Source organism: Microtus oregoni, unplaced genomic scaffold (genome assembly GCF_018167655.1).
Source record: "Microtus oregoni isolate MIOR12 unplaced genomic scaffold, Mior012 000013F_ref0000133, whole genome shotgun sequence".
NCBI lineage: Eukaryota > Metazoa > Chordata > Mammalia > Rodentia > Cricetidae > Microtus > Microtus oregoni.
The window spans coordinates 23374989-23397995 of NW_024543072.1; the positions used below are offsets into that span (position 1 = coordinate 23374989).

At 39.5% G+C, this 23007-nt stretch overlaps 1 protein-coding gene across 6 annotated transcripts in view; it reads right to left on the minus strand.

The window, feature by feature from the left end:
• Slc4a7 (solute carrier family 4 member 7) overlaps positions 1-23007 on the minus strand; it is an 85989-nt gene that overhangs the window by 44716 nt on the left and 18266 nt on the right. For 2 of the 6 annotated variants that reach the window (XM_041662990.1, XM_041662988.1), the window contains exons 2-7: positions 12882-12963; positions 9583-9729; positions 5815-5953; positions 4970-5130; positions 3699-3848; positions 893-1261 (exon numbers count right to left, since the gene is read on the minus strand). In XM_041662990.1, the coding sequence (XP_041518924.1) occupies positions 893-1261; positions 3699-3848; positions 4970-5130; positions 5815-5953; positions 9583-9729; positions 12882-12963 (1048 nt within the window). Of the gene's footprint in view, positions 1-892; positions 1262-3659; positions 3849-4969; positions 5131-5814; positions 5954-9582; positions 9730-12881; positions 12964-23007 lie in introns of all 6 variants that reach the window. The other 4 variants (XM_041662989.1, XM_041662987.1, XM_041662992.1 and 1 more) reach the window with 2 other exon arrangements.

A 23007-nucleotide genomic window follows, 5' to 3' on the forward strand; every position in this document is an offset into this window, starting at 1 on the left:
ATTCAGAAAAATTGATAATCTTGTCATAAAGATTTGTAGTAATATTAAAAGAATATATGCCTCAATTCTCAACTAACAAAGATCTTTACTGCCTAGAAGTTCTCTCTCCCCCACACACACATATTATATTTTATTTTTAATTGTATGCATGTTTATTGTATAAGCATGTGCATGAGTGATCTGGAGAGGCTGGCGGAAGGCATCAGAGGCCCTGGAGCTGGAGTTACAGGAAGCCAGCTGTGACCCACCTGACAAGGGTGCAAGAAATCAAAGTCAGGTCCAGTATGAAGTCTTGCCTAAAGAGACCTCTGCAGCCCCATAAGAAAGTTTTGTAATCCACTTACAAAACTACATCCTCAGCCTGAGTAAAGAGCCCACAGTTCTGAAAAGCATCAGGAGAAACTTGGACTAACACACAATCATAAATAAAAGAGTACGGTCTGTTCCAAGCTACACCACTCCTCTTGAAATAATGACTACAAGCAATTGTTTGAAAACGTCAGTCTTGTCAGAGAGAGGATGAGAAAAACAGCATGGCATCCTATCGTGTTAGGCTAAGCTGTACTACACTCTTAAGAGAAGTACCACCACCATTCTCGGAGTCACATCAAAAATATGTTTGCTAAACTACCCAAATATCGTGATCTCTAAAAAAAACAAAAACAAAAAAATTTATGGGCTTAACTTATGTACAGCCTTCTTCATAGTATTTTTATAGCCTAAGTTTTAATGATTTTATTCTGTTCTGTAATACACTGTAAAGAGCAAGACCATGCAGCTGTCCAATCATAAGCGCTATCTACATATGCTGCTCAAGCTATGTGTGACAGGCATTTTCAGTGCAGGTGAGCCAGAGGCAGGGCACCACACGTGGAGGACTCTGGACAGTTGCCTGGAGTGAAGTCAACATTCTCCTCATTCTTCTGCTCTTGGCCTTTGAGTGCTTCTATGTCTTCCTCGGGCGGATGAATTACTACTCTGGGAATATCATCCCTGCTGGGTGACACCAGTAGCTCTGGGGCCTGAGGCTGACTCAGCTGGGAACTTCTGGAGGCCAGGCGACTTAAGCCAGGGCTGGAAGGAGGGCTGCTGTGAGGGGTGGGTACTGGGGTGGTACACCTTGAGCCTGCAGGGGTTCCAGCTCTCGAAGAAGGGAGAAGATGACTGAGAAGAACAGATAAAGGCGATTCTCCTCTCAAGGAAAGGTTTGAGGCAGACAGACCTGTTCGCAAAGAGTGGCGGGAGGCTGACAGGCCTTCGCCTGAGATAAAACAAGTAAGTAAAAAATGATGTCCATTGTATTAAGTAAATAGAGAACACAAAACTCAATTCAAACCACAAATCACAAGCTTAAGATTCGTCTGTGGGGTTAGAGGTCAGTCACATTCTTACTTGTTATAATGTCACTGAAAAGTTATTGGACATTTTTCCTAACTAGGAACATCTATAGATGTCAAGACTCTACATTAGCATTACCTAATAATTAGCTTAAAACTGGTAACAAATGTGTGTAACAAGAGGCTGGCCAGTGTTCTTAATTACATTTTAAAAATACAAGACAATTTATAAGAATTATTTTTCAAGAGAATTATAGCCAGGAGTGATAAATCTTAGTTCAAGGCTATCCTGGTCTACAAAGCAAGTTTCAAGCCAGATAGGATTACACAGTAAGGCCCTGCCACAGAAAAAAACAAACAAAACAAAAAAGAAGGAAAAAAGGAAGAAAACAAACAAAGAACAAGAAAGAAAACGAGAGAAACAAAGAGAATTATAAGAATTATAACATTAAGTTTTAGGTCAATATTTCAGAGCACGTCTTGCTTCTACCATAGTCCAGCCAGTTAATCAACTATACACAACTGCTGCATTAGCTAGCTAAAAACAAAGCATTTTACCATCTTAACAAGAGCAATAGGAAAGTTAGTCTAGACTATTTCAAAAGCATAGGAATACACTGGTAAGTGAGCTTAAAAGAGAAACATTCTTTCCCTTGTGGCCTTTTCAAACTAAATGGTAGTTGTTTGAGAAATGTAACAATCTCTTGTGGACTAAGGAATCAAAGCTTTATGATCAGGAGACTCAAATACAGCAAAAATAAAGAATGTGATAAACCTATTATTTGTATGTTAACTAAAATAAATTAGTAGAAACAACTGTTAATATATAAACAACTATCGTTTATCTTTTAAGGAGCTACATGCAGAAAAGGTTATTACATTATACCTATAATGTAACAAAATTAACAAAGTAAAATTGCTTAAGAATAGCCATTGTCTTATGATGAAAAGAAATTAAACTACAAAGAGGATAAAGAGAAAACATTGACTGAATATGGGGAATAATAGTAGAGTCCTTGAAGTATAATAATTTACTTCATCACAGTGGAGAACAGGGACAGACAAAGAGCAGAAAGCTACTGTGTCCCATATCCCAGTTGTCCCAGCTTGCAGTTCTCCTAGGCTTCCTGTCAGGACACAGTCAGAGGCAGTAACGACCCGCTGCATCTGGCCTGTCTGCTGCACCTGACCTGTCTAGGTTCTGTTATCACAGTTCTGTTTAAGAGTCAAGTGAGAACCATACTGGTGTGTTCCTGCTTTGGAAAGAAAACAGTAAGGTGAGATGAATATTCAATGTGCATTAGTTCTCAGAAACTGACAACTAACTGACTATTTAGGGTTGGGGAGGAAAGGATGATTCAGCAGCAGTTAAAGAGACCTGCTGCTCTTCCACAGGAAGAGTTTGCTACTGGTACCCCATGGTAACTCACAACCATCCTTAACTCCAGTTCCAGATGATCCAATGGCCTCTTCTGACCTCCGTAGGCACCAGGCACTCATGTAGTACACATACATAAATGCAGGCAAAACATGTGTACACACAATAGAAAAGTAAAATTTAAAAAACAAAAACACTGTCTCCCCAAGTCCTCTTGCCACCATCCTCTGAAAGGAGTGGTAGAACTGGTCTCAGTACCTGGGTTCGCACCATTCTCAATGGACTGAAAGACATCAGCTTGTCTGCCATTTGCATCAGACAGCCCTATCGTGAAACCTTCCACAAGGTATATGAATATCTGAAACCAACTCCCAAAATGCTTGTTTATGATCAGTTTAGGAGGCAAATCAATTTGATATAGGCGTAAAGTAAACTCAGTATTTAGAACTAAAAACATTAAAATTACAGATCATAAATGTATGCCTCTTAAATAATTTTTAAGGAAGAAACCTCAAATCCAAACAGAGAAGCAGATGTGATTAAGGGTAAGGGCCAGTGACTGTACTTATAGATTGCTTGAGGAAAGTTATGACCTTTTAGTAACAGTAAATGCTTTTACTTTATCCAAGTGATTTCTAACACACACTGGTCTTATTAATAGAGACCTATATTTCTAGCACTTGGGTGGTTAAGGAAGAAAAATCCAAGTCCAAGGTCAGTAAAGGCTACACAGTGTTCCAGGTCAGCCTGTGATAGATAATGAGACAGACTGTCTCAAAGAAACCCAACAAAACAAAACAAAACAAAACATTTAGAAATGGCAACTTTGGATAAGTGAGAATGGTAATGGGAGACACTACCGTTCTCGCAACACATACTAATATAGCATACAGGCTTCCATTAGAGAAAGGTTAGCGAAAACTGGACACCACAACTTATCTCACCATTCCTTTCAAGCAAGTGAGGGTCAGAATGTTTCTTGCCTATATCTGCAAAAGATCGAACCAGGGGAATCCGACTGGTGAATCTTTTCTCGTTTTGATGATGATGTCTCTTCAGGAGAGCTTCTCTGACGTTCTCCCTTATCGAGTCGTCTAACTGGCCAGAGGCTATCATGTTGTCTAACACCATATCTATTCAATGAAAAAAAAAATAGTATTTTTACTATATAAACACTATCTAAGCATATGCATGAAGATAAATATGAACATTATCCAGTGTATTTTAAAGAAGCGGCTTTCCTATATAGATATGGTAAATTCTAGTTAATAAACGAATGAGTAGCAGTGAATTCTATTTAACTAAATATTCAATGGCACAGGCTCCAAAGACGTCCAATTGTCTGTGCAGTATAGGAACAGGGCAGGAAAGAAGTGGTAGCTCTTACTCTGCAAAAGGCACAGACCAATGAAGTAGATAAAAATCCCAGACAAGGCAAATTCTGTCAAAAAGTGAAAGGAATGAAAGAAAGGACGGACGCCAGCACTGCTCTGTGCACTACTTCTGTTTTTGCTGCTACATCCACACCAGCCTTACTAACTTCTACAACTCCAAGGAAATAGTTCTTGTTTCTGTCCCCATTCCAGTTCAGAGTCACCCTGCATTTTTTTCGACCAGGGTAATCTTCTGAAAGCACATGGAGGATCATTCCTTTCCCAAATTAATCCCAAAACTGTCCCAATGCGCACCATAAAAATCAGTGTTTCAGCTCAGTAATCCAAAGGTGGCCATAATCTATCCCTTTTTTGGAAAAGGGGAGAAATAAGTCTAGAGTTCACACACGCTAGGTGAGCACTGTATGCACTGGGCTATCCTTTCAGCCCGATATCTTTATTCAAACAATGTACATACAGCTGCTTGCGGAGCTAGCTCACTTTCCCCAGTCCCGTTGTTTGTTTACATTTACTGGAACTTTCTCCTTGCTCGTGCTCTTCCATAAACACTGTCTTTTCTCTTATACACCTGTGCTCCTTATGCCCAGGTGCTGATTGGAAAGGCTGTATATTTAATGTTCTCACTGGACTTTTACCATGGGAGACTTTCCTCTCAACTCCCAGAGAGCAGACTATTTATGTGCTTATGGCAGTGATCATACTTCTAATTTAATGTGTTAGTCTCTACACAAACCTACAATGCCCCTACAAAGAGTAGAACTAGTTCCATATACAGTAGTTAAATGAGTATCTTAAAATCACACCTTATTTTCTTTATTTAATTTTCTTTAACATAAAAAAGTTATAGTTTACTATATAACCTGCTATTTCATCAAGAGTGCTTGCTCTCATATCCAGCATGACTGTCCCATTCAGGATACAACTCCTCAATTCAAAGAGACTGTGCAAGGAGAGAGTTGCCACATATGGTTTACTCCATCGGTCTCCACCGTCTTCAACATCCTCTTCAAATTTCAGCCACCTAAATGGATAATATAGAAAAACTAAAAAACAGTGGACATTCCATTTGTTTATTTTAATACCATAAACATAAGCTTGATTTTTAAAAAGAAACAAGAGATCACTACTGGAACAAAATTCTGCCTCAAATACATTTCCACAAATTAGGCCAATAGTATACACTGTCTGCAGCCATCAAATCTGACACCTACATCACATGATAAGATTGTAGTTTAACAATATGTAAATAAATTACCATTGCATGAGAAATGAAATTGAATTTAAAATAGTAAGCCCAGAAAACCAAAACTGCAGCATTTCACAACATAGGATTTTTAACTTCAAATCTGTTCAGACATCTTAATACCAACCATACAAACCGTATAACATACTAAATGAGCTCATTCAAGGAAATAAACTGAGAGCAAAGAATAAAAGAAAATTTCCAGGCATTAACTAGGAAATCTTCTAATGTAGAGCCCCAGAAAGGTAGCTCATTCTTATAATCCCAGCATTAAGTAGGTAGAAACAGGAGGATTGCTGCAAGTCTATGACCAGCTTGAGCTACATCCTAAAGTCCTGATCAGCCGGGGGTGTAAAACAAGAGCCTACCTCAGTAAATAAATAAATAGTGAACACAGACACCAACAAGCACTCTATCTTGTGATTTCGCTTCATAAAGCCGAGAGTGAGCAGAGAGAGTTACCTGGCCGTCTCCTTCCATTCATACTCCTCTCCATCTCTGTAGCAGAGCTCATCCATCTCTGTGAAGAGGTCATGGGGAATGTGCTCCTCATCATCGTCTTCAGTCCCGAGGATGAACTGCACCCTCTGCGATGGTGTGTCTTAACAAAACAATGGCACACTCATTTAAGGATAAGCTTTGAAATTGACACACAGTCCCAGTAAATTCCAGACAAGCCAGGGTTGTACAAATCTTATTTCCAAAATATACATAGTATATATATTCAAGTGATATATGCACAAATGGAAGCATAAAATAAAGTAGTTAAGATAGCTACGTTCATGGATTAAAAGGAAGCCTTCAAGCTTTAGAAAGTGATATGAAACTTGCAGCTGTCAATATGTGCCAGCCAGCTCTCCTGCTGTTCTAGAGAAATAGAACTGTCAGATGCAGATTGGGTCAGAGCCACTGCAGAAGGCACACTAACAAAATAGACACTACCTCTTAAATAGTAGAAAACCTTAAGGCTTTCAATCACAGACAATATTCACCCTGCATTACATGAGAAATAAAGTTGCATTAAAATTGACATCTAGGTGAACAATTCTCCAGGCCCCTATAGGATGCAACAGGCAGAACACTTGAAGAGGACAGTTAAAGGGAGATGTCAGAAGAGATGACAGACACAATGAAATGAGAAATGAAGAAGACAAAAAACACAGAAAATTAAGTGATGTGGAGACCAAAGGAGGAAGATCCAACAAGGAACCCTCCAGAAAGTTGAAAATGTAAGAACTGGGAGAACTGATACACAAAACATGTGAAAAGTTGTCACAGGTGTTATGTTAAACAAATGCCTAGAGGGAAGGCAATACTACTGTGGTCAACTACTCCTGCATACAGGACTTGCTTGATGTTCTGCTTGGATTTATTACTAAAGAACTTTTTTAGTGTTACTGTAAGTGGTATGTTTAAATTCCATTTCTGAGTATTCACTGCTACTCGTGAGAAAAGGTTGATTTTCTACTCTGAGTGATTCTCTTAGTCCCATAGTTCTGCAAACTCTTTAGATTTACTATCTCATGGCCCAACATCCGCAGACTTTCCTTCCTTTATTGCCATGCATGTATGTCACGTGCACCGCCCCCACTTCTCTCCTCCATCCTTCACAGGTTAAGAGCTCCAGGACAATGCTGTATAAAGGTAATAAGATGGGATACTTCAGCCTTTCTCTTAGTTACTAAAAAATGCTCTCCAGACATGTGGCCAGAGACAGCTATGAATGTATCCCCCCCCAACTGTAAACTTCAAACATTGAGATTATTTGTTTGTTTTTAAACACAATCATGTTGTTCTTAAGCATTAGGTCTGCAGATCACAATGTGTGTTGCAAAGGAAAAACATGGACACAGGGGCTCGGGAAGGTTCAGCCATAAGAGGGCTTTCTCTGCAAACATGAGGCCCTCAGATCAAATCCCGAGCACCCACATAAAAAGCCAGGCGCTGCCATGCATGCCTGTAACCCCAGCACTGGGAAAGAGATAAGACAGTTCTGAGAGCTTGTTGTAGTATGAGCGGCGGGGCTGCGTCCCCAGCACCCGGCCGCCTGGCTAGCTTATGCCCCAAAATAACAACACGGACACTGTATTCTTTTAAACACTGCTTGGCCCATTTCTATCTAGCCTCTTCTAGGCTAGTTCTCACATATTAATTTAGCCCATTTCTAATCATCTGAGTAGCACCCCAAGGTTCGCTTACCGGGAAGATTCTAGCCTACGTCCATCCTGGGTCGGAGCTGAATCGCGTCTGTCTGCCCAGGAGAGCAGAGCATGGCCTCTCTGCTCCAGAGAGCAGAGCTGTGGAGTCTGAGCTCACTTCCTCTTCCTCCCAGCATTCTGTTCTGTTTACTCCACCCACCTATGTTTTAAGCTATGAGGCCAAGCAGTTTGTTTATTACTTAACCAATGAAATCAACAGATTGATATATGACATTCCCACATCAAGAGCTGAGAGAGCCTGCTTGGAGCAATAAGGCAATAAGGTGAAGACACAAAGTCACGGAGATCTATGTGCCTCTTTCTCCCAGGGCTGGGAATAAAAGGTATGCATCACCACACCCAGTGATTTACTTTTTAATTATATGTGTATGTTCATGTGCCTGTATAGGATTAGTATACATGTATATAGTGCCTGCAGAAGCCAGAATAAGTTGCCAGATCCCTTGTGGCTTGATTTACAGGTAGTACAGGCACTTGTGAGCTGCCTGAGGTAGATGCTGGGAACTGAACACATGTCCTCTGAAAGAGCAGCAAGCTCTCTTCACTGAGCCATCTCTCCATTTCTAGTTTTTGTTCCTTTCTTTGAGCTTAATAGGTTTTACCCTTGCCCTTAGTCTCTTAAGCTAGAACATGGTATCTCTGACTCCCATTCCTTCTTTCTAACATACAAGGATCAAATGGCCTAAGTCTCTATGCACTGCATCAGCTGCACCTGACAAGTCTTTATGTATACAGTCTGGATTCACACAGTCCTGGGTTATTAGTCAGACCTGTGCTGTGCACGCCCCTATCTCTGTTGCCTGTATTCTTCTCACTCAATAAGACTGAAACACTTTACTGCTTTTGGATTATTTTAACGCAAATTCCTGAGAGCTGACCAGGCCTTACCTTGTGCTACCACACTAGAAAACAGTTCCTGGGCAGTCAGTTCAGGCAAGCACTGAAATTATCCTTCTAGCCTTTTCTCACAATTAAGAGCCTGTGCTATATGCTATCCAGAGACCAACCTACTGTCTTACAAGTCCTGTCCAACCAGAGAACAGTTTCAAAATGCAATAGTCATCTCCCTCCATGTTATTGGTCAGGAAGCCCCAGGGGTATTGAAACAACACAGGCTACTGCAACTGTTCTTGGTTGTCAACCAACTGAACATAGATTCTTACTGCTGAAGACACCATAATCTTTGGTGACCAGACACAGAGAAATCAGTCTTGAACTGATGACTATCTTAGTCATATTAGACACTGAATGCTGTAATACTGACCTACAGGGAGAGATAGACTCACTGGTGTACCAGTGACATGACTGATACGGGATGATGTAGGGATGAGGGAATGTGTGTTACTGACATTAGCACAGCCATGTCAAGGACCCCAATGCCTCAGTCCCATGAGTGTGTCAAAGCCTTCACTGGGTCTGCATGCAAGTGTTGAGAGTGTATGCAGAAAATATCCACTGTAGCTTTCTGTTCTCTCCAGAGTAAAAGGATACAAAACAACTCTCATTTAAAAGCTAAATGACAAGAACCAGTTTTTATATTCAAAGTTTTAAATAAAAAGAAAACGAGAGTCCCACTACCACCATGACCACATTTATATCAATGAAATCTTAAGTTACTATTGGATGAGAAATAGTTCAGTGGCAGCATGCTTACCTAGCATGCACAAAGGCCCTGGACCTAATTACCCAGCAGACAGAAAGAAGGGATGGAAGAGCAGAAGGGAAGGAAAAGGGAAGGGACAGGAAAGAGAGATGAAGAGAAGAGAAGAAATAGAGATGAGAAAAAAAATCCTGGTGGCCCATGCCTATGGTGCCTGCATTTAGAAGCCTAATAAGCCTGAGGCCAGCTGGGCTGCTCATAGAAGCCTTACCTCAAAAGACAAAACAAAAATGCCCCACTTTTAATGGCCTCCTCCCAATGTGCTAAATTATTTCATAGGAATGAAGTGAGAAACATGATACTTCTTAGAAAAAAAGTTCAAGCCATCAGTGAAGGGCAACTTCTTCCTACCATAAGAAGGAGACTCCCGTCCATCTTCTTTATCTGAGTCTTTGTCTTTTCTTCTCCTGTGGTGATGTTTGTGTCCTCGATGCTTGTGACGCCGACGACCCTCTTTACTAAATGGTACGTGAACACCAACATATACAGCTCGGTGGCCTAGTAAAAGTTTTGAAAGAGAGAGAGAGAGAGTAGCAGGTAAGACTTAACAACACCTTACTGTGTACTTTTAGAATAAGAAAAGCTACCATGGGGAAAAGATGATCCTTTGTACTTGATCACACAAAGAAGCACAAAGGGTAGTCTCTATTTTGTCCACTAAATGAAATGAACTAGTCACAGAGCTAACCACACTGTGCCCACTACTAAAGCAGCAACTGGTTTCTTCAAATGTTTCAACAGTTCGCTACTGAAGTTGTATTGTTGTGCTGAATACAAAGAGATGTGACTACAAATTCAAAAATAATAGGCAATTATGGAAAAATGACAGAGTTGCTTTTTGCCTTTATATACAAAATAAATAATATGCTGAAATATTAGGCTAACAATATTATTTTCATAAAAAAAATATCCCAAGATGGTCAGTAAATTAATACTTTAAGAAACTCTATCCTTAGATGAGATTTTCTGTTCTCATTTTAGCTTTTGAGACAGGGTCTTGCTAGACTAGCACGAAACTCAAAATCCTCCTGCCTCTGCCTGCATGTGGGGATTACAGAAATGTACCACCATGCCTGGCCTCTTGCAAATTTGCTGACTCAGTAAAATTTTGTTTTACTTTCCAAACCAATACTGTTGCGATGTGTCAATTGTCAAAATATTAGTGTCAATCAAGTAATGTAGCTGTACCTGGTGGCAGAGTCCACCATCCCAGCACTTGGAAAACTAAAGCTGGACTGTAAATTCAAGGCCAGACTGATATATTAGCTACTTTTCTCATGCTGCCTTTCCGGATGCTAAGATCAAATACATGATCAGCAACATTTACAAAGGAGAATTTATTTCAGCTTATTTTGAGGAGATATAGAAGTACATCAAATTCAGTAAGGCATGACAGCAGACACACCGTGCTCTTGCTCAGATCTTGACAGATCAGGAAGCAAACTTGGGATTTCAAAACCTCTGCTAGCATTCTCCTTTTTCCTTGCCACCCTCCTGTCTTTCTTCGTTTTCCCTTTCTTTCAGTCTGTGATCCCAGGCCATGGGATCACTCACCTTAAAGGCAGGTTTCCCTCTTCATTTAAAGCTCACTAGAAACACCCTCACAGAGAAGCCCTCAGGTGTGGATACTGTGTGATTCTGAAGCTGGTCAAGTAGACAGTGAAGACTAACCCTCAGACCTGCTATTTAGTGAGGTCCTGAGCAGACTGAGCTACACAGCAAGGCCTTGTCTCAAAAAAACAAACAAATACACTAAGTAACTAAGCAAGTTTTAGAGTAAAAATAACCAAACTTCTAGAAACACAAAAAACTTACTAGTTAAAATATCTCTAAGAACTCTACTTAGCATAATAAGAACTTGACACACCTCTATAGAAATCAAAACTGGATCATTAGAAAAACTATACTAGAAATTACAGATTTAAAACATAATTATTCAAGGTTTCTTCAGTGATGACAGGTATATCTTGGAACTAAAACTTGGACAGCTGTAGAGCAACAGCATATAAACACTGAACTTAATACGTTTAAATGGCTTACTGTACTTATGTGAATTATATCTCACTAAAGTAAAAACTGTAAGTAAACTCACTGATTTGACAGTTTTATTTGAGTGGAACTGTAACTGAAGTGTCAACTCCCACTGCTGTGTGCTAAGATCACAATCCCATAGGTCCAACTAGCACTTGCCACACCAACCCAATATACCAAGATATAAATAAATTCCATTGAGTTCATAGCAAAAAGAAAAGTAAAAAATATACTAAAACTCAAGGATCTAAAGACAGTCTTACTATTTCTTTGTATCCTCTGACACATGTAGTATTCTTAAACTTGTAAGTCATCTTTAGCCAGGCATGTTAGCTCACAAAGACACAAGCCTAACCCTCAGGAGGCAGAGGCAGAAAATTCAGGATAAAATGCAGAGGATCTCTTTCTTAACAGCAACAGATTAAGAACCTGATACAGGGTCAGGCAGTAATGGCACATGCCTTAATTCTGCACTAGGGAGGCAGAGGCAGGCAGATCTCTGTGAGTTCAAGGTCAGCCTGCTCTACAGATGGAGTTCTAGCACAGGCTCCAAAGCTACATAGAGAAACTCTGCCTTGAAACCCCATCCCCACCCCACCACCCCCCCCCAAAAAAAGCCTGATAAATGAGTGGCAAATTTTAATAAAGTGTCTATGAAAACTTTGCCACAAACACCAGTTTAGTCAAATTCCCACATTAACTCACCAATAAGTGATATCATATCCATAGATTTGCTGCACAGAGATGGGGACTGCAAACTGAGGGCCCTGCACAAAGCACACACCCACTCACTCCTCCTCCACTGTCATGAAGACTAGGTCAGAATGAGAAACCCACATGCATTATAGGAGACTAGGGAGACATAACTGGGTCCTCAGAACAGAAATAGCCATTAATAGAAAAATCAATGAATTCCAAATAAAAGCTGCAGCTTAGGAAACTGTAAGCAAATCCTTTTCGAATTATTCAGTGTCAACTTCTGTATTTTCACAAATGGTACAATTTCACAAATAATATTCTTAACGTTAGATGAACCTGTATAAGGTACACGCAGAAATGTTCTGTACTGTGTATGCTGACATTCTATAACTCCAAAACTATTTCTGAAACCTAACAAAGAAGAAAAACTGTTTAATAGGATCTCTTCTCATGCAGGAGGACAAAGGGCTCGTCTGCTGCACAGTTGTAAGTGCTGGTCACTGCAGCACCACTGAGCACTGATGACAACTAAGGATGCTGTGGCTTCAAATCTGGTGCTCCACTCAGTCCACCAAGAGTGTGGGGAAGGGACAAGCGCATTTTGTAATCATTACCTTTCATTTTTCGAAGTAATGGCAAGTAATCAATGAGATGGGAAAGGCTTTATGAAATCTATCTATGCCAATAATTCAGCAAAGAATAAATACTCGGGACCATAGGTAAGAATATCTTCTACAATATTATTCATTGTGCTACACCACAGAAGTATTCAGTAGTCTTCTAAACAAACACTGACTACAACAATGTTTCCAGAAGCAGGAAAAACTTAAAACTTAAAAAAAGTGTAACTTAAGAACACTGGCAGGCATCAGCTGGTCATCTCCCTGCTAAGCTTAAAAAATTATTTTAAATGAACTTACTTTCTAGTTCTTCTTTTTCAAACTTGGTGTTCACGGTTGAGCTAGTTTTGCCAAGATCTACAACGGCTTCTTCATCAGGACCCTAGAAGAAAGGCATTCTCCTTTACTATAAACCAATGCACACAAAAACCTCATCTGTATTATTTCAAAGAGCTAAAAGCAGGTACCTTCACACAAAATAAAGTTCTGAGAGCAACTGCATCTTTCAAAAAGTGTTTACAGGAACTTTTAAAATTCAGTTATATTCTTATGGTAAGAATAAAATCAGCAAAGGGCTGTAAACCATTTTTTGAAATACTAAATTTATCCTCAGTAAAATATACACAGGACCAAAGGGGGGGAAAGCAAATCTTATGTGAAAGGAATGCTGTCTTAAGTGTCAGAGTGGAATGCTTGTTTGTTTTGACATTTGCTCTAAAAACAATTGCCATAGATTACAGATAAACACAAAACTGTCAAAAATGAGTGGTGAGGTCAATATATAGTACCATTTTTACTTGTAAGTTAACAAACAGCTAGTAAAAGTTAGAACACTTCATTTCCTGATACAAGAAATGCCAAAGTGGTAACTTCTAGGGAAATTCTGGTTTATGATATGAAAACTCCCCAGCTCTACAAAATATAACTTGTTAATGTTTGTGTTACAAAACAGTTTGGACCATTTAAAAAGAAGCTTGTAATTTATACCAGCTTTCTCAAGTCCTAACAACTTTAACAGAGCATTGTGATCACTGTCATCTACAAAGGATAAATGTATTTGTACAACTCTGTCAACACATGCAAACAGGGAACACCCTTCATCTCTCAAATCCTGGTTCTGGGTTTGAGTTGAACCACTTGCGGCTCTCTGGAAAGGTTTGCACAACCTTTTGTGTTACTGGCCTGCAGTATATGGCATTTCCGTACACCCACAATAAATTGTCTATTAGTTTTCCCCAAATTCTCACTTTCTAAACTCAGGACCAGAGTTGGTCTGCTTGAATTTTTCAAATAAATTTCTTACTAGCCCAACTTACTATCCAATCAATTAAATTTAGCACCAAACATAGAACCAGGGAAATACAGGTTTCCAGCTATCCAGACATACTTTCTAAAGCTAGACACCCAAAGAAAACCTCAAATAGATCTCTGTATGGACGGCGTTCAAGTTAATTCGAAGAAGTTAGATGACTCGCTAGGGTTCTACACTTTACAGGAACTGAGAAAAAGACACCAGTTTGTCTGGTTAGTCTACGTTCTCCAGACTTCCTTAGAAATGGGGCCAAAGTCAAAAACAAAACCAGGCCCTAAAACATAAAACAGCTCAAGAGTGAGAAACTACAAAATCCAACAGAACATCCCACCGTTAAACCAAACTTCATGCTCCAGGAATTGGTAAAATCTAATGAGTTTCTGGCCAAAGGTGACCCAAGGACAACCTCACACAACCCAGCCTATTGCCAAGGTTTTTAGTTGCTCCCATTACTGAAGACAGCACTTACACACCTTATTGTACACCAAGAAGTTGAACTGGTGCCTAACTAGAGTCTTCATTCCTACTACTAGTGCTCATGACACTGGAAGGTTCTCTGCATGCTACCCGAGGAGAAAGGGAAACACCAAGCCAGCTACAAGCCCTTCCATTGACAATGGTGAACTGCCTGGAAGATGCACTGGTGCAATCGCTGCACAAAACTTGTAGGAGTAATCAACTACTATCTGATGGACTTAAGACTCGGTACATGTGATGGAATCCATATGCAACACTGCTTGGGTAGCCAGGAACCTGAGAGGGCAGAAATCCAAATACTACTACTGTTCTTCTAAAGGAATGTAGCCAACAAAATGACTCCTAGGGATATTCTGCTATACTCATAGTTCAGCACCTTTTTGTTTGTTTTTGGTTTGGTTTGGTTTTTCAAGAAAGGGTTTCTCTGTGTAACAAACAGTCCTAGCTGTCCTGGAACTAGCCCCTGTAGACCAGGCTGTCCTCGAAACTCACAGAGATCCATCTGCCTCTGCCTCCCCAAGTGCTGGGATTAAAGGCGTGCACCACCACCAGCAGTTTAATTAATGTCTTATTCAGCCATCATTGTTCTTGTAGCACATGGGAACAAATACTCACAGTTGGACAATGTGCAGAGTAAGAGACCTCAGAACACTCAATCCTAAAGGGGATGTTTCCATCAAATCCCTCCCCCACTCAGGGCTCAGGGAACACTGCAGAAAAGGAGGTAGAAACTGTAGAAGAGCCAGAAAGGATGGAGGACACCAAGGAAACAAAGCCTTCTAAACACATCAGGATTGAGCATTATGAGACAAAGATCTTTCAAAAATGCCACTGAGTTTTTGTGTTAGTCATCCACTGCTTGGCATGGGTTCTGTCCTTAATAGGGGTCTGTATACCCAGTAAAGCTCCGTTGGGGAAAACAATTATTCCTTTGTGAGAGGTTATCAATTAGAGATATTGGGTTAGGTATTGGGCTTGCGTCACCTCCTCCTTTGTCTTAGACACATGAAGGCTCAGTGCATGTTGCCAGCCTTTGTGAGTTCAAATACACACCAATTCTGCAACTGACAAGTTCTCTCCTAAACCCGAGGCCAAGGTTGAGTCCTAAGAGGCAACACACTGTCCACACTAAAGGGATTAACTGCTCCCATCCAAGCTTTCCCTTACCCTGTACAACTGCCAGGATAAGAAATATTACAACTGACTCTTGGCCTCAAACCAACAACACAGCTCTACTGACATGTACAGATGCATTAACAAAGCCAATTAGCTTACACTAAAAGTACCTTACACATCCACTACCTACCATTTAGTCTATATTTACCAAACACTTACTTTACTATTACATTGAGTTAAAATATGCATACTCTATCATTTTAAATATTTGTCAGAGAAAAATACTTCTACCTGTGCAAAAAAAAAACAACAATAATAACAAAACAACAGACTCCTCAGAGGATGTAGGTGAATACCCTCTTTACTGATTTACTCAGCCTATTCCTGTGAGACTACACCCTAAGATTTCCTTCCATTCTCAATGTAGTAGGTTCTTTGTTTTTTTCTTAGACAAGGTTTCAATGTAGAACCCTGGTTGGCCAAGGACTCTTTGTATAGACTAGGCTGATCTTGACTTCACAGAGACCTGCCTGTCCCTACCTCCTGCACCACACCAGACCTAGAATTTCTACTTATAAAGAAAAAAGAAAAGAAACAAAAATAGGTCACTTGTATTACTTGAACTAAGAAATACAACAAATACTTTGGGGGGAAAAGACCTATAGGCTGAGAATGTAGCTGTGGGTTTAATACATACACACACACACAGAGACAGACAGACAGAAACAGAGCGTAGGGGGGAGAAAAATCTAAAAACTAGAAGTAGGTTTTGGGGTAGCAAAGACCTCTAATACCAACCAACACTTGGGAGGCAGAAACAGGAGACTCTTGAAAGACTTTAGGGTACCGAGTTCAAGACTACCCTGGGCTACAAAAACAAACAAACAAACAAACAAACACCCTGAAAGATCTAAATACATAGTTAGGAAAGATCTCAAGGACATATTATTTAGTGAAACAGCAGTCTACAGAGTTATAAATAAAATTACATGTATGTTAAAATCAATTAAACCTGTTCTGTTCCCAAATGTTTGTTTTCTGGATGTTTATTTCTACTTAGTAATAAGCGAAGAAAAAGGCTTGATGGAATCTGCACCAAACTTCAACTGCTCAGAAAAATATGTCTGAAGAAAAACTAACTCCAAATATCTAGTTGCTACTACATTTCTCAAATGTAACTAGCATAACAAAATAAAATTTTGTTATTAAGTTTCTGACAGTTCTGGTACTGAACCTAGGACCGTGCACATGTTAGGCAAATGCTCTGGCACCAAGCTAGCTATATCTCTAATCCCAAGGGGGGTAGGTGTGTGTTTAACTCCGCAACCCAGACTAGCTTTGAACTAATGACAATCCTCAAACTCCTACGTGCTAGAATTAAAAGTATGAGCCATCAAAACTGGCTGAAAGTTAAAATCTTTCAGTATTACAGACAGAGGGCTCGGCATGCGGCTACACAGTAGTGTAGCTAGCATGAACAGTGCTGGGTTCAGTGCCCAGGACTGTACACACTAGGTGCAATCCCAGCACTTGGAAGGTAGAGGCAGGAAAATCAAAAGTTCAAGGGTCACCTAAGGCTGTATAGGGAGTTCAGGGTCAGTCTGGGCTACATGGGACCCCAAAACAAAAACAAACAAAACAAAAACTTACAGCACTTACTGACTAAAGGAGGAGAGAAAACAAATGTATTTCTCTCTTTCCTAGTTTTTCAACTGTGAAACATGAGTAGTAAAGACAGCATCTGTTGTAACCGCCAGCATTGCGCAGGCTGTGTAAACTGGCCATCTGGCTGTATGGGAAGAAACACAACTAAAGTACACAGGGTACGTTTGGCCACAGACGGAAACCCCCAGAACAAAGGGACTGGGTATTTGAAGAGAGTAAAAACTTCTCCTAAATGCATGGATTTTAGATGGGATTGTTTTGGAATAATGCTTTATACCATTTTAATGCACAGAAAAATTATTACTCTAAGCAAAATATATGTTTTTTGTAAAAGTCATGACAATCCATGTGCATATTAAATGTTTATAATGTGAGACATGAAACTACTCACTAGGGACACACTAACGAGCAGGACCTAGCAATCCTAGTAGCATTTCATCTCCTATATGATATTTTTAAATAGTAACATTTCAATGTCAATTGTTTTTTAATTTTCACATAGAAAAGACCCTTTCAACATTTTTATCTCTAAGAGCACAATAGTAAACAAAGCAAGCAATAGCTAAAAATAATACTGGTATAATATTACTTGCAACATCTACCTAAATAAATAATGACATGTCACAAGAAAAACCAAAACACAAAATTAAAAAAGCATCCAAATTACATCTATGCAAGTCATGTTCAATCTAATCTTAATCTTAATTCAGCTCTGGTGCCAGTTCTCTTAAATTCGTAAGTACCACTGTAGTACAACATAAAATATAATATTAATTATCCATAAGGCATACAGATATCTTATTCCAGAATGAGATTAAATATTCTATACATGAAGTAACAGATGTCCAAGATTATTTATTACAACAGTGCTTGTAATAGGAAAAGCTGGAAACAACTTAGGATTCCTTGATAAAGGAATGGCACAATAAAGTGTGTTACACAACAGAGGAATATCATAGTATCTTCAGGACTAGAGGGAATCAAACTTTAATAATGATATAATTTGGGTTCATTTTTCTTCCCCCATGTTTTGCTTATCTGTTTTGGGATAATACCTCTATCTATACCCCAGGCTGGACTGGAATTCAAACGCAGCCCAGGAAAGCTTCCTGTCTTAGCCTTCTGGATGCTGGGAAGCAAGTGTGAGCCACAACGCCTGACTTACTCATCTATATATCTGATTCTTGTGCCATGACATTATGTCGGAGTTTGAAATTTACCTAAAGACAATCCAAGTTTGAACAAAAAGTCTCTAAGGGGAACAACAGAAAGGAAATGTAAAGAAACAGAAAGTTTGAGAACAGGGAAACTGGAGAGAGCCCAAGACAAACCCTGGAAGGAGAAGTCCTCTGCAACAATCAGAGTTTAGGCACGTGACACAGGACTACTGTCTCAAGCCAGTTCAAAAACCTCTCTGGGGTTTGGTGTGAAATTTTAAACTCTAGGTATTTCACTCTGTTTACGAGGCAGATATACTCACTCCAAGATTTAACCAATACAGACTTGCCAAAAGGAATGCACTAGGAGACAAATATGTACAAATTAACAGAGATAAAATTTTTAAGTAATTTTTTTAAATTACTGATATTAGTCTAGCATAATGGCTCATGTCTGTAGTTCTGGCATGACAGGCCAAAACCAACAGTCATCACGAGTTCCATCCTGGACTACAGTGTATTCTAGGACAGCCTAGGGTACAGATAGAAACACATTACTACACACCTATAATTCCATCAGTCAGAAGGCTATCAAAAATTTGAGGCCAGCTGGATCTAGTCAACCAGGTATACATAGTAAGATCTTGTATCAAACACACACACAACTTGTATAACTACCTCTTTACTACAGAAAACCAGAGTGGGATGTGCAGAAGTCTATGAAGATTTACTGAATACTTTCAAGGTCTACAAACCAGGTGTGGTGGACCCAAACTGCAATCCCCAAAACTGAGAGGCTGAGGTAATTGGACGGCTGGAATCCCAAGGTTTGGCTATAGTAGTATAGAAACTACACTATACAAAAAAAAAAAAAAAAAAAAAAAACTACACCATACAAAAAAAAGAAGAAGAGGACATGGGTAAAGAAGAGAGTAAAGGAGAGGGGGGAAAGGGAGGAAGAAAGGAGGGAGAACAAGCCTCACTTCCTTAAGGATTTGGAACTAAAACTCATTCTCGTAGCAAACAGCCAGGTCACAATTACACCACAAATGGGCATGTGCCAGTGAAAACTGAGGAACTCAAATTTCCAACTTATTGGTTTAGTTAAGACATGACTCTCCACGAAAGAAAATCTGGAGGCAAAGGAATGATCTTATGAAATCCCGACAAATGCGACTACACAGACGTCTACATGGAACACGCTTTGCTTTTCCAATTCAGTTTTCATTCTTTCTTTCTCTTAATCTAAAAGAGGAAAGAAATGCACTGCCAATAAAAGAGCTACAATGAAAAGCCAAGTCTCCTGAGTGCCGTTTATGCAAAGTCTTGATTCACTAAACTATAGATCAAGGTCACCTGTCGCGTGGACAGCATTTCCTACACAATAACAAACTCGAGGAATCACTTAATTACCTCGCAGGCTGAATAATAAATTACAAAAGACAGTAACCACTTCTGGTTTGTTTTCCACTGAGTTCCCAGCATCAAACAGTACCTGAGCCCAGGGAAGTCCTTATTTAATGTGCTGAATTTCAATATCTCAAGGTATAAGTCACTATTAAAAATTTATAAAAATTAAGAAACTTAATGATCCCTTCTGATGGTGGGGTGTTGGGACTGAAGAGATGGCTCAGGGGTTAAAATTATTGGCTGCTCTTCCAGATGACCTGGGTTCAATTCCCAGAACCCATGACAGCTCACAACTGTGTATAACTTAACTTCCAGGACCCAAAAGTTTCATAGAGATATACACACAGGCAAAATACCAAAGCAAATAAAATAAAATTAAAAAAAATCCTCTGGGGACTAGAGAGGTGGCGTAGAAGTTAGGAGCTCTCCCAGAGGATCCTATGGGTGGGGGGGGGGGGGGGCACTAACAACTACTTTGTTACTCTAGCTCCAGGGAATCTGATGCAGGTACCTGAACTTACATGTACATACCCATATGCAGGTGCACACACCTACACATAATTAATAGTAACAATAAATCTTTTAAAGATCCCTTCTAAGCCCTGAGCATAAATGTGATACTTTAAAAATATAATAAGTCTATTTATACTTTTAAAAGTCCAGAATTAGCATAAAGTCAAAATTCAATTCACAAATAAGAATCCTAGTAAAAAAAATTAAATATTCTTTTTACTAAAATTACATGCTATAACTAAAATTTCTTAGTCATTTCCCTTGCCGAAAAGAGAACATTTACAACATATACTTTTCTTGGTCAAATTATCAAAATATGAGACATATTAGAAGGCACAGTATGAAGAATAACATGCTAAAATTACTTAGACTGTATCATAAGCCTAGTATAAGAGCTTTTGACACCAAAAGCTTGCAAGATCCAGTATTAAAAGAGACATCAGAGAGCCCCATTAGAAATTAATTTTTCTATCATCACACATGGCTATAACCCAAAGGATTCTGATTATTAGCCATGTAGAGTGATTACAGCTATCAAACATTTCAGCTTCCATGCATCCATAACATGAGATGATTTCTTCCCAACTATCCTCACCACACAACTTTTTAATTATTTCTTTTATTTTTGAGATTATATTGTAATTACATCACTCCTTCCCTTTCCTCCCTCTAAACCTCCCATTTGCCCTTCCTTAAAAAGAAGTTTGGGAGTGGGAAGACACTGCAGATGTCCCTAACACTACCCAGGCTTTACCCTTCAGTTCCACAGCCAAGGACAAAGGGATGATAACATTCTAAGCCAGTGTTGACTGAGCCCCACATTTCTCCAGGATATACTATTAAGCTTTAAAAAATTACAGTTTATCTGTAAATAAAACATAAATCCTAACTAATAGGTACCTACATGTAACTTCCTTGCCAGCCGGAATCTTTCCATAGTAATACTGACAGGACAGAGCTTGTTTATGACAGTGCGGTAAATCCCTACAAGAGTCCAGGGACAGCAAGGACGCATCTGATTTAGGTCACTGTGCTTTATACAGATGAACTCCTCTAAGTTGCTTTTATGGCACAGCCAATCACTGTCTTCTATGTTGCCTAATCTTCCAAGCTGATAACTACAACTTAGAAAAGGGGTCAGGGCACTAACCAGATCTGGACAGCAACAGACACATTTAGAAACACTCAAGCCAGGTGTTTCTGCAATCCCTGCACCTGGGAGGGAAGAAGAGAAGGAATTTAAGGCCGATGTCTACTACACGGTGAGTTCACGGCTAGCTGGGGAGGGTGCCAAGAAACTTTATCTTTAAAGCAAAGTGTAGGGAAGAGAAAGGGAATGAACCAGAAAAGGAAAGATGAACTGAAAGAAAGCTGCAATCCGTCTAAAGGAAGTCTATCCACAACACTAGAACAAAAGGAGCACATTCTAAGAACCCTGTGTGTGGCTATTTAAGTCCATGTGTGTGCCATACTGTACTTTCCAGTAAGCTGGAGACCAGTAAGCTGGTCACTGAATTTCAGCAAACCCCAAATGTTTTTATTCAGAGAGAACTTGTTTCTGAGGATCACTAAATTTATACCAAATTACTGCCAACTACATTACTAATACATTACTAATAAAACTGACAGTCAAATTACAATCTCTAACAACTGGAAGGGCAGGCAGAAATAAGAAGCACAGCCCCAGGACCAGAACCCTTCCATACTCACTACTGGAGACTTCAAGGGGTCTTTGTTACTAAGCGTTATATCTACTTTTACCATAGTAGAATTAAAACTCAAAAAACTACAGTTTATTTAGAAAACAATAAAAAAAAAATACATGGTAACTTATGTAACACCTTTTTTGTTCTGTTTTGGTTTTAGTTTTTCTACATAAGGTTTCTCTGCAGCTTTGGAACTTGTACTGGAACTCACTCTGTAGACCAGGCTGACCTCAAACACACAGAGATCCACCTGCATCTGGCCTGCATCTGGCTCCCAAGTGCTGGGATAAAGGCATGCACCACCACCACCTGGAGCTATGTAACACCTTAGTGAAAATAAGTATATCAAAAACAATTCAAACTTCTGTGAGGACAACTTTGTGTTCTTGTTTGATTGAAAAAGTTCTCCCTATGTAGACCAGGCTGGCCTCAAACTTGTAATCCTCCTGCTTCTGTCTCCCAAAAGCTGGAATAAAAATGGTACGCCACACAGAGCAAATACTCTTTTCAATTAGCAGTGGAAATTCCTCTTTAATACTAATTGAACTCATTTCGGAAACGTTAGTTGCAATTTGAAACCTGAAACAAGGGCTGGAGAGATGGCTCAGAGGTTAAGAGCATTCCCTGCTCTTCCAAAGGTCTTGAGTTCAATTCCCAGCAACCACATGGTGGCTCACAACCATCTGTAATGGGGTCTTCTGGCCTGCAGGAATACACACTGACAGAATATTGTATACATAATAAAAAAAAAAAAGAAACCTGAAACAACTTCAAATGAAGATCCCACATACAGTTATCAAAACCCACTTGTATATGTATTCTTTTCTGCTTTGTTGTTCTGGTGTGTCTGTGAGAGGTGGAGAAAGACAAAGTCCCTCACTAAATCAAATCTGCCATTTTGTATAGACTGGATGTTCAGTGAGCCTCCAAAGACCTGCTGGTCTTTAGACACAGGCACTAAAGTCATAGGTACACACCAGCTGTTTCTATGTGGGTGCTGGGGACCCACACTCAGGACTTCATTCTTGAATAGCATTTCATGCTACCCACTGAACAATCTACCCAACAAG